Consider the following 12,989-nt stretch of genomic DNA (forward strand, 5'->3'; position numbering starts at 1 on the left):
TCTGTGCTGAGTGAGGGAACCACTGACCTACACCGCTGATGCTGTTGCATTTTACTGCCATATAATTGCATCCTGGGATTTGGATTTAGATTCAGGTGGTTGCATGCCGGGAGCTTCTTTCAGCGAATCAGGTGTTTGTGGTGTTTTCAAGCCAATCACGTTCCATTTCGCTTCCGAACCGCTTCCTGTTATGAGCCAATCGGGCGCACGTCACACGCTTTACTCGACTTCAAAATCCATAGAAACCAACAGTCGCCCGAGAGCACCTCAAGAGAAATTTTACGGTTTGAACTGGTAAATACTAGTGAGGTTATTTGGATCGCTTCCGTTTGGTCTCTGCAACATACCAAGCGCAAGGTAAATTTATCTGCACACCACATTTGATAGACAAAAACAACTCAAAGCACTTGACATGAGGCAGACGAAATGCATCAAATGAAAAAAACAAAGTAAAACAATAAAAGCACAGGAAAAAAGGAAATAAATGAATAAAAAATAACCGATAAAACCACAAAGGGGCAGTTGCAACTGGAAACCTTTCGAGCCTACGTTGGGGCAAATCGGAGATCTTCTGGAAGTTTGTTCCAACAACGTAAAGGATAACAACCAAATCCTATCAGATCCTTTTTTTTTTTTTTTCTTCCACCAGCATAAGGGCTCCCCGATCCCCGTACGACCGCCTTAAAAATCACGTTGCAGCGTGACAACAGGGGCAGAAAATCAAAACGGCAGCATCCTATATACGTATTTGTTTTCCTTCTGCCGTGACGAGTGGTCAGCTCTGCAGCGAACAACATGGCGCCGGAGGAGGAGGAGGAGGAGGAGGAGGAGGAGAGGGCAGATGTTAATGTTGCATCACGCTGCTTGTTCTTTCCACCTCCATCGCCTCCTCTCTGCGCAGAAGAGAGCTATTAAGGCCGAATTTGCCTTTGAACAGCCCACTCTCCACGGGCTGGAAGAATCACCCGCTGTGCCTTTCCAGCCTCCAACACGGGGAGGTGGTTGGCACGAGCGCCCGGCGTCCTCCAGCTCCATCACTCCATCGCAGCTCGTGAGCAAAAGGCATCCTGAGACCTATTCAAACAATATGTTTTGTTTTGGTTCTGCGGCTTCGGTTTCCATGTCCCGTTCCCAGCCGAAAGGCGACGATAACCGGGGATCAGGCGGCGCCCGGGATGGCTTTAGGGGTCTGTTTTGGTGGCACGTGCGTGCAACCCCGTCTTCATTGACACAAATGGAAATTGCTCATGTCCTGCCCTATGGAAAGAGAGAGAAAAAAAACAAAAAACATCTCACACAGACAAAAATGTTGGATCACACAACGTCCTTGCCATTTCCTTGTCGATTTTTATCGTTTTTTTAATTCTTATTTTGATTGTGTTTTATGCACCTTATTAATTTCATTATTAATATCATTTATTTTATATACTTTGTTAATCCCTCTGTGGGAAAATAGTTCTCTGTATTTGAGGAGCAGTAGGCGGCCACTAAGTGGCGACCAGGGACCGACTTGACCGATGCCTTGCTTAAGCCAACGGCAGCAGTGTCCAACCCTACAGTGCATGTGTTCTGCAGACTCTGTGAACCCGGAAACTTCTTGCTGTTGAGCCATTCGGTCTGTGTGTGTGTGTGTGTGTGTGTGTGTGTGTGTGCACATGTGTGTGTGTGTCTGTGTGTGTGTGTCTGTGTGTGTGTGTCTGTGTGTGTGTGTGTGCATGTGTGTGCGTGTGTGTGTGTGTGTTCGAAAATACCTTCAAGTTCAAGTTCAAGAGTTTCACGTCTATGTGTGTGTGTTTGCAGCGGTGCAAAAGGTACTCGTGTCCTACAACAGTACTCAGGTTAAAGTGAGGGTGCTCCATTCAAATGTAAGTATTTTTAGAGCGTTCTCAAGCACGAGAGGTCGGGTGGAGTGAAGGGCGCTGCAACACTCCAGCACTCGTCGCTGTGTAAGAACCTTTTGGCTAAGAACGAGCGGTAGGCCTCCTCGCCCGTGCGGGGTGAAACGTAAGATGATTGCTTTGAGATACGATGGAGTGAAAGTGTAAATACAAGTGCAAATATCGCAAAACTGCAGCCCACTCAACTGCAGCACCATGGTGCAGAAGAGTGAAAGAGGAAACCTCCGACCCCAAACCACAGCCACAATCCCCCAAAATCACACGGCTGTAAATAAGAGATTACCCCTTTCCCACGGATATTACTTTTCTGTGTTTATATAACACTATATAACATAATAGCTCAACGTGCATTAGATATATAAAGATATATATATATATATATATGGAAAATAGATATAAAATATATATCAAAATATATTTATTCGCTGTCTCCTACTACAAAAGTCAAAGAAAACACAAATGTATTCACCACCACTTTCACGTTTCAAGTCTTTATTTGTCATGTGCATCACATTACAGCAAATATCACATTAGATATGAAATACTTATCCTTTGTGTCATCACCGCAATGAAAGTTCTGTTTTTGTAAAAAAAACAAAAAAAACAAAAAAACAATTATTTCCGGTATTTGTACTCGCCCCAAAACCCGACTCTCAAAAAGTTTAAATATACTTTTTTTTTGTAATACTCGGTGCAAATTTTAAAAATCGATGAAAGAAATTGAAATGCGCCGACACAACGTACAATCCTCTGATTCGATTTTTACTCACTGATGCTGAACAGATCAAATACTTTTTCAGTATTAAATATACTCATATATAGTATTATAAATACTAGTATAAATACAATTTGGCCGATACATTACAGTATTTATAATTTCTTACTCTCTTTCAAGAAAAAAATAGCAGAAGGAAACAGTTTGATTGAGGTAATATTTTGCATTTGTTTTGTTTTTAATTCACTGAGTTGGGTCTGAAAATTCATGACCAAACCGTGTGCGGAGGAAAATACTTCCAAAGATGTAAAAAAAAATTGACCAAGGCTGGGAGTACATTTCTGTCAAGTAAAGATAATATAGTAATCCAACTTTTTTTTTTCTGTTGTTGTTGTTGTTGGTGTCAATAGATATTTATATTTCACCTGCGTGAACTCAGCTCTAACATTTTAGCAACGTTTTGTGTATTTACAGGGAGGAGCCGGTCGGGCAGCTCGTCCTGAGCCGGCCTGCGTGTGGTCGCAGGATTGCACATTTTTAAAAACAAGCATTTTATGGTATTTCTCCCAAAAAGCACAACCCGGATAGATGCACATACAGTACGTTGAAACTTTGCTCGAATGGTAAAGTGCAAAAGAGAACCCACGTTTCGGGAGAAACGTCAGACAAGACAAATCGCCCCGGGTAGAATTGTGAATGCGTTGGTTATCTGTTACTGATGATTGACACCAATGTCTGTTTCAGCCTCCAGACCTTTCTTGAGGGTTTGTCAAACCTCACATCGTATGAACACTCAGTGACTCTATTTTATTGCAGGTTTATTACTGGATACGTTTTACTGAAAGGAAAGTCCGACTATGTTTCAACTCAGGCCAAAGGTTGGTTTCCATCATTTATAACTGTTCATAACACAACCTGTGGAGTACAGCCCCGTTGGGCGCATGTAGTACATTAAAAAGCTGCAGCAGAGTGGCACGTTTCTGTAGTAGAGTGCTAATTTTCTGCAGTGGAGTACTGTAGTAGGTTTCTGTAGCAGAGTGGTAAGTTTATGCAGCGGAGTGGTACATTTCTGCAGCAGAGTGGTACGTTTCTGCAATGGAGTACTGTAGTAGGTTTCTGCAGCAGAGTGGTAAGTTTCTGCAGCAAAGTGGTAGGTTTCTGCAGCAGAGTGGAACGTTTCTGTAGTAGAGTGCTCGGTTTCTGCAGTGGAGTACTGTGGTACGTTTCTGCAGCAGAGTGGTAAGTTTCTGCAGCAGAGTGGTACGTTTCTGTAATAGAGTGCTAAGTTTCTGCAGTGGAGTTCTGTAATACATTTCTGCAGCAGAGTGGTACGTTTCTGCAGCAGAGTGGTACGTTTCTTTAGTAGAGTGCTAAGTTTCTGCAGTAGAGTATTGTAATACGTTTCTGCAGCAGAGTGGTACGTTTCTGCAGCAGAGTGGTATGTTTCTGCAGCAGAGTGGTAAGTTTCTGCAGTGGAGTACTGTAGTACATTTCTGCAGCAGAGTGGTACATTTCTGCAGCAGAGTGGTACGTTTCTGTAGTAGAGTGCTAAGTTTCTGCAGCAGAGTGGTACATTTCTGCAGCAGAGTGGTACGTTTCTGTAGTAGAGTGCTAAGTTTCTGCAGCAGAGTGGTACATTTCTGCAACAGAGTGGTGAGTTTCTGCAGTGGAGTACTGTAGTACATTTCTGCAGCAGAGTGGTACGTTTCTGCAGCAGAGTGGTACGTTTCTGCAGCAGAGTGGTACATTTCTGCAACAGAGTGGGAAGTTTCTGCAGTGGAGTGGTACGTTTCTGCAGCAGAGTACTGTAGTAGGTTTCTACAGCAGAGTGGTAAGTTTCTGCAGCAGTGTGGTAAGTTTCTGCCGCAGAGTGGTACATTTCTGCAACAGAGTTGTAAGTTTCTCTCGTAGAGTGGTAAGTTTCTGCAGTGGAGTAATACATTTCTGCAGCAGAGCCGTATTTTTCAACAGCAGAGTGGTAAGTTTCTGCAGCAGGGTGGTAGCGTTGCTTCATGAATCTCTGATCCTCAGACTTTTGACAAGGTTACATTTTTATTCATTACTTTTTTATTTCAAAATACCATCAACCAAAGCTCCCTGGAATATGTTCATCAGATGCAATTTGTTATGTGGGACCACGGAGAGTCTTTGATCACATTATTACATGATCACAATCCCATTGTGATACAGGAATATCCTGCGATGATGTCACCTTGTCTCCAAAAAGCTGGTAACACAAGAAGAAAATGCAATTTGGACCTGACACTGGATCTTCCAGTTACTATATTTGTTCATGTAATAGGCCTTTCAGACAATTATTGTTGAGTGGCACATTTTTTTTTTTTTAATGTTTTGGAGAGTGGACCATTCTCCACTGTTAAATTCTTAATGTTCCCACTGGTTCAAACCCTCCAAAATACTGTGAACTTATCAAGGAAGTGTTTTTTTTTTTGTTGTTTTTTTCAAAGATGCCACAGGGCACAGATATCTCCCAGATATTTCTTTTTTTTTTTTGTCTACTCCTCCCCCCAAGAGACTTGTGCGTGTAACAGAGTTTAATTTTGTGTAATTTTAATTAAAGGTTTTTTATTTCCTAAGGGAGCCCTCCAGCAGTGTGTGCCAAGTCTCTCTTTTGGTTTTATAATGAGATGAATGACAGCATAAAGTGCCTTGCTCCTGTTGAGTTTAGAGTGATGATTCTCAACCTAGGTGCCAGGTCTTATGCTCTTATGCTCTTATGCTCTAATGCTTCATGACAGCATCATAAAGCATATAATAACATGTCATAAAACTTACAGTATAAGCTGTCGTGAAGCTTATAATAACGTGTCATGAAGCGTATCACAAGCTGTCATAAAGCTTATAATAACCCGTCATATAGCTTAAAGTAATGTCATAAAGCGTATAATAACATGTCATAAAGCTTACAATAACATGTCATAAAGCGTATAATACATGTCACCATGCGTATAATAACATGTCACAACGCGTATAATCACATGTCATAAAGCTTATAATTACATGTCACGACGCACATAATAACATGTCATAAAGCATCTAACAAGCTGTCATAAAGCTTAAAATAACATGTCATAAAGCTTATAATAACATGTCATAAAGCGTCCAACAGGCTGTCATAAAGCTTATAATAACATATCATAAAGCTTATAATAACATGTCATAAAACGTCTAACAAGCTGTCATGAAGCTTATAATAAAAGCATCTAACATGTCATAAAGCGTATTATAACATGTTATAAAGCTTATAACAAGTTGTCATATAGTTTGGCATGAATCCCTCTTTGTCTTGAATTCTTCAGTATTCTGAGGGAGGAAGAGCGAGGCCGGTGGGTTCTAAGTGTGTGATTGATGTGATTTGAAAAAAAAAAAAAAGACAGGTAATGCTTAAATTAATCAACGAATTTATTCACATGCGTTAAGGCGTCGACTTTAGGTTTTCCTTTAAGAAATACAGGTCATTGGCGGCTTTATTCTTCTGCTTTCTTGAAGTCTGGTTGAGTCTTTATTGCTCTGCACTTTATATACAATTTGAAACGTTCACTTCATCTATTTCATCACGGTACTTTCATTTGCTGTCTGCTCGGGTATGTCCCATTGGAAGCACTTTTTAATTCATTCATTTTAGAAAGTGCTTTAGTGCTCCATGAATTAGCTTTATCGTGAGGATAATGATGCGTAGCAAGGGACTTGCGGCGTGTTTGTCTTGCCCAATAACTTCTAACAACTATATATATATATATATATATATATATATATATATATATATATATATATGTATATATTTCCATTTGCTTGTGTCGTTTCTGTTTTCCCCTATCAATGTGAAGATTGTAGAGATTTATTGTGCTTTCATCTTTCCTCTATTTAGTGAAAAGTGTCTTGAAACCGTTTTCATGAACGCTTTCGATAATGCACTCTCCATAGTTTTCAACTGCGTGAAATAAAGTCCACAATGTACATTAACATGTTTTTTTTCCGTTGCATTTCCCTTGCTTTGCAAATACTTTGGCATCTGAGAAGTACTCAAAACGCATCGGTGCATCGACTCGTTCCGTTTTGACGACAGTGCTTATTTACAAAAGTGCTTGTGTGAGAGTCCAATGCTAAGTTTAACTCCTCTGTGCGGACTTTCCCTTCTTCCTGGAGTCAGGAGCGTTGGCGAGGCCCCTTGCAGCCTGAGGAGATACTGTGCCGTGAATCCAAACCATTTTCGGAATTTTTTTATTTTTCGGGAACTATTATTTTTTGACAAACTGTATAAGAAATCCGCTAACTTGCTTGAAAGATTGCAATGGTATTTCCTCTCAGCATTCTACTCGTGGATGTTTGCGAATCTCCGGACTCGACCTTGACCTTGACTCGACCTTGCGGTTTGCGCGCATGCCGGGGAAAATAATTTACAGTGTAGAATCGATTGAGTTCCACGGATGGGACGAATGGCGCCGTTGGACATGCGACCGGACTGGTCTCCACTGCGACGGCACGGTGTCGGTATGTATGAACCGCGCCCTTCTAAATGTACGCAGGACAATCACTTAGTCCCTCCAGTTCTGAGCCGCACAGTTGAGGACCGTGACCAGTGCAGGATCAAACCGCACCTTGACGAAATGTCAAACATCCGGTTGCGCCGTATGGCTTCCGCTTGCACGTGATGAATCTCCTTCTGGAACCAGTCCGTCTCGAGATAAATCGAATATTCTCGTCGTTGTTACTTCTCGTTGCCGTCGCAAAGGTCAGTTCCATGGTTCTCCCGTGACAGCGCGTTGACTCCGATTGGCCGGTTCCCACAATCCCCCCCACCTCGTGTCCTATCAGGCCTGACTCGACTCGGGCCGCACAGGAGCCACGCAGAATGTTCCTAAAAAAAACCAAGAGGACCAACGGGGTTCATATCTCCGATTCTTTGCGGGACGGCGTCGGGTTCTGCTCCGACGACTCGTTCCCGTCCTGCTCCTTGTCGCCCTCGCCTCCCCCGTCCTCTTCCTCGTCCCGGCCGATGAAGGCCAGCTCGTTCTCGTAGCAGAAGGAGTGGGCCCCGGAGGTCGGGAACTTCCTCTCCTCCATGTCCTTGGCGCTGCACCTGGGGGTGGACGGCACCTCGTAGGTCTTGTGGAAGTAGGCGTAGTCCACCTTGTAGTGGCTCTTCTCCTCGAAGACCACCGGCTCGAAGCGGTGGCCCCACAGGATCTCGGTGGACAGGTAGGAGCTGCGCGCCTGCGTCGTCATGGCCGTGGCCTCCACCATCCCCTCCAGTATGATGACGATCTCAAAGTCCGAGGTCTCCAGGTCCTGCTTGCTGATGCCAAACAGGGGGCTCTCCTCGTCGATCTCGTGTATGACGGCGAGCGGGGCCACCAGGAAGAGCCGGTCTGTTCCCTTGTCGTAGCCGACGTTCATGTCGATCTGGTCCAGCGGGACGTACTCGCCTTCTTCCGTGAAGCGGGGCTTGACAAGCTGGGCCCGGACGTGGGCCTCCACGATGTGGCTCTTCCTCAGGTTGCCCACCCGGAACATGAGGCACAGCTTGCCGTCCCTCATGGCGATGACGGCGTTGTGGCTGAACAGCAGGGTCTCGGCGCGCTTCTTGGGCCGCGCCATCTTGGCCATGATGGCGCCGATCATGAAGGCGTCGATGATGCAGCCCACGATGGACTGCAGGACCACCACGGAGACGGCCGAGGGGCACTCCTCCGTCACGTAGCGCGCGCCGTAGCCGATCGTCGTCTGGGTCTCCACGGAGAACAGGAACGCCGCCACGAAGGTCCTGACCTGCGCCACGCAGGGGAGGAAGCCGTCGTCGCCCTCGGCGGCGTCCATGTCGCCGTGCAGGAGGCCGATCACCCAGAAGGCCAGCCCGAACGTCAGCCAGGACGCCACAAAGACCAGGCTGAACACCAGGAACATGTACCGCCAGCGGATGTCCACGCAGGTGGTGAAGATGTCCGATATGTACCGCTGGGACTTCTCGTCCATGTTGGAGAAGTGGATGTTGCACTGCCCGGTCTTGTTGACGAACCGACTGTGGCACTTGCGTCGCGTGTGGATCTTGCCATTGCCAAAGCTGCCCACCGCGGGCATGGTTCCCAGCCGCAGTCCCTCTTCTTCACACGACACGGTGTTGTAGTGGCGGGCCCTTCCAACACTCATGCCTTATTCAAAAGCGATGAAACGGAGCCACGGTCAAACTCCCGCCGCATGTAAAACGGACGCGGCTCACGGGGAAAGCCCAAATAAAACCTCGGTGCGTCGTCGGGTCGAGATCTCGGTCTCGGCCGCAGGTACCTAGAGAGTAAAGAGGAGAAGCCGTGATGTATTAATAGATCAGCCAGGCTTTAAAAAAAAAAAAGAACTTTTCTTTTTCGCGGTTTCCCAACGTGCAATTTGACTGCGACAACCCAGAATGATAAAACACGACGGACACGACGAACCTCACGTCTGTGATGATGTCGTCCCAGTGGGGGAAGCGGCGACGAGGGGAACGTCTCTTGGAACCCATGACTGATAATTGGGTTATTGTGATGATTTTGGTCGTAGGGTTTACAGGGTGATGGCCTCCATTTCAAGGTGGAGACGTCAAGTTCACATTTCAAATTGGTAGGGATGGACGAGAGGGAAGATATCTTAACTGTCAAAAAAGGGAAACCTCCCTCATTTCGTCCGTGACGCTTCGACCCAAAAGCCGTCTTTTTCCCCCCCGTGGTAGTTTTGTATTTGGCTGTTTTTTTTTACCGAGCGGCAGTATGGCGGTGAAATAAAGTGTGTGTTCGCTGCAAACCAATGAAAACTGCTCAAAATAAACAAACGGACAAAACGAACTCCGATCATCAGAGGTCGCCCTTTCGTTTTTTTTCCAAAGGGACTTTACGCGGCACGTGGCTCCCACCGCGAGTGACACCGCAGCTCACTGAGGCCGGCCCGTCACACGGAGCGGGGTATTAGATGTTAGAGATTTATTCCAGTGTTTGGGGAACGTTCTGATGCATGCACCGTCGGATCGACTTATCCTTCATGTGAGTCGGGGGGTTGCCAGGTATGAGCTGCAAGGCCTCGTGCCCGAGGCTGTCAACAAAAGTCAGCTGTCTGAACTGGCAACCCGCCAGCACCAACGCGTTGGGTTTCACCCGGCGGACAGATAAATGGATATGTGTCAGAAATAGAATGAATGAATAGCCGCGTTTCCACCGCAGGAACTTTCCCCGGGAACGAGGAACCTTTGGAGGAACTCAGTGCATTTCCACCACAGGGACCAGGGTCTAAATTTAGTTCCGGGGACAAAATCCCATGAACCGAAAAGTCCCTGCTCGGGGGGGGTGCTTTTCTAAAGTCCAGGAACTTTAGGGTGGGGCTCGCAGCGCTGAACACATCTGATTGGTCGGGTGCTCGACACCATTTTATTTCAGACGGCATTTTAAAAAATCTGCAGCCGCAAACGGACTGTGTGTACAGGTTTTTTTTTCTTCTAAAAATGTTCTGTCTGTATAAAAAACGGAGGACAAGCCATTTTTTCATTTTCCGATAATAAAAAACAGAAAATGAAAAGACGATCCAATTTCTATATATATATATATATATATATATATATATATATATATATATATATATATATATATATATATGTATATATATCCACAGTCGACCCTGGTTCGATTCCCTGTGTGTGAACCTTTCAATATTTTTCAAAGTTATTAATAAAATCTTGTTTGTGAGAGTGAAGGGATGAAGAAAGACAACCAAAGTGATTCTCCACTTTCTCACCTTGGTTGTCTTTCTTTGTCCATTTTATTCTTCTCGTTCTTCTGCATTAGCGCCACCAACTGGATGGCAATGGAGCAGTTTCTTGTATAGAAACTGCGCAAAAATCACGTGTTAACACAGCCGTCACTTTTTCATACATCAGTGGCAGCTTCTGTTGATGCATTTACTGTAAAACAACTAACGTCTCGGTTTGTATGTTGTTTTTTTTCGTTTTCTATGTTGTTTTGCTCGTCATAAAAACGCGACATGCACCGCTTACTGTAAATAACTCCGGTTTTGAGACGCTGGACGGTGTACTTCCTGAATTTCACAGGGAGCTAGGCTAGCTGATTCCACCCGCAGCCATGCATTGAGCTAACACAGTTAGCATGCAGCCGGCCAATATGTCTGTACTGGACACGCAGCTTTGAAATGGTATTAATCCTCTCATCTGAATCTGGGAGACAAAGAGACAAAAAGTAACGATTTTTGATATTATTTGAGTATTACTTTTGGATGGAAAGGTTCCAATGCCAAGCAGTCATGAGACACCGATGTAGTATATTCAGTTAATTATAATTGGACAATAACAATATTATGTTTGCCCAACATTGAATGTGTGTGCCCGTGTGTATGTGCGTGTGCGTACGCAATTGTGAGTGTGTGTGTGTGTGTGTGTGTGTGTGTGTGTGTGTACGTGTGTGTGTGTGTGTGTGTGTGTGTGTGTACGTGCACCCGTGTGTGTGTGTGTGCGTGTGTGCGCTGTGCAGGTTGCAGAGATCTCTAGTTGCTAGGAAGCAGGACGTGGGGTGTACATGAGATATTAATATCTATCATTCTGTGAGACTGTTCTTCAACACTCACAGCAGTGTTTCCTCCTCCTTTCGTAATTGTTCAAAGCCACATAAATTACTACATTTCTCTTTTGACATTTGTTTTTATTTTACAGTGGCAATAGTTTTTTGATTCGTCTTGACTCAAACTGATTTCAAATTACATTTCAAATCACCGGAGTTTCTCCACAGGGCGACCAAGGAAGGATGTCATTTCAGGTAATGATGATCACAGTCATGTGTTCACCAGCGATGGAGTCTTACCTTGCTCTGGTGTTTCTCCCTGCGTGAAGTTCTCCCACGGCTCCCAGACTTTTTATTTTATTTTTATTTTTTAGCCAAACTGCTGCATTTTTCTACAGAGGCTTCTCTCGAACAGTCCCCCCGAACCGGAGAAGAACCGTTGGGTCCATGCCGGGAGGAGAACCCGAAGCGCGGCGAGGGCTCCTCGTGCCTGTCCCTCCCAATGCCGACGTCCCCGCTTCTCTACCCAACGAAAAGGGACATCACCACCCACTGGCACTCGGAGAGCCGGCACCGAGCGTCCACTCCGCTCGTCCACTCCGTTTCGCCAGGGCCACTGGGAGAACGACCTCAGAGAAGTGCACGAAATAAAACCACGATCTTGCCCACAAATTGGCGCGGGGTATCGCTGCACGGGGTGGGGGGGGGGGGCGGCCCCCGCCGAAGCCACAAAAAGGGTGAATCCCACACAGACTATTTTAGAGTCCTTCTCTCCTCTGCTCTCCCACTATCTCGCACTTTCTCAGTACCTCCGCTATCTGATCCGGTTCCTCTGCACATCTCTCTCTCTCTCTCTCTCTCTCTCTCTCTCTCTCTCTCTCTATCGCTCCCTCTCTATCCCACATCCAATGTACTATGGCTCGCCCCCCAATCTCCATGACACTGTAGCTTCTTGGCATTTGGACACTATGTGCCCCCACCTAGCCACCACCACCCCCATGCAACCTGATGCTCGGCGTCAGAAGAACCGACCGGACGCACAATCACATACAGTAGGAGACCAGAATCAATGCATAACAATTTTAAATCTCATCATTTATTTGCATTGGTCGCATTGTTTTCATTATTCAATTGTAATTGGTTTCCCTGTTTTTGCTTTGTTTCGCTGGACCTATATGGAAATTACTACTACTACTTCTAGTTAAGTCAAGTCGAGTCACACTTAATTTATAAAGCGCATTTCAGACCAGGGCAACACAATGCGCTTTACAAAGAAATACAATCAAAAAAAGCGCATAGTTGTCAGCTGGTCATTTCAAAAGAATGCCCCTGATACAACGGCAACAACAAAAGCAGCAGCAACAACAACAAAAACAACAAAAACAACAACAAAAAACGACAACAAAAGCAACTACAACCGCAGTAGCAACAACGGCAATAGCAGCAGCGACAACGGAAAACAACAACAGAGGCAACAACAGCGCACAGACACACACACACACACACACACGCGCACACACACACACACACACACACACACAAACACACACACACAGAAGTCATTTATAGACTGTAGTGAGCAGCAACCTGTTTTTAAAAGTGTACCACTACTACTACTACGACTACGACTACGACTACTACTACTACTACTACTACTAATAATAATAATAATAATATTAAAATTAAATATAGCTGCAGGCAGCAATACACAGGGTCCAGTTTAGTCGTGTTGGGGAAGGCTTTCCGAATTTCCGCAATTGAATTGTGTCTAAATAAAGACATGTTTACGTTGCATGAAGTATCTAATTCCTCATGCGTTTTCAC

General features: G+C 45.0%; 1 protein-coding gene across 1 annotated transcript; it reads right to left on the bottom strand.

Moving 5' to 3' along the window:
• Nucleotides 1–2,381: 2,381 nt before the first annotated feature.
• kcnj12b (potassium inwardly rectifying channel subfamily J member 12b) lies at nucleotides 2,382–11,979 on the bottom strand. The gene is made up of 2 exons (XM_080009125.1): nucleotides 11,466–11,979; nucleotides 2,382–8,916 (listed from the first exon to the last, which is right to left on the bottom strand). Exon 2 carries the CDS (start codon nucleotides 8,779–8,781, stop codon nucleotides 7,522–7,524), a length of 1,260 nt encoding a protein of 419 aa, XP_079865251.1. The 5' UTR covers nucleotides 8,782–8,916; nucleotides 11,466–11,979; the 3' UTR covers nucleotides 2,382–7,521.
• Between the last annotated feature and the right edge of the window lie 1,010 nt (nucleotides 11,980–12,989).

This window comes from Zeus faber (assembly GCF_960531495.2).
Source record: "Zeus faber genome assembly, chromosome: 11".
Lineage (NCBI taxonomy): Eukaryota > Metazoa > Chordata > Actinopteri > Zeiformes > Zeidae > Zeus > Zeus faber.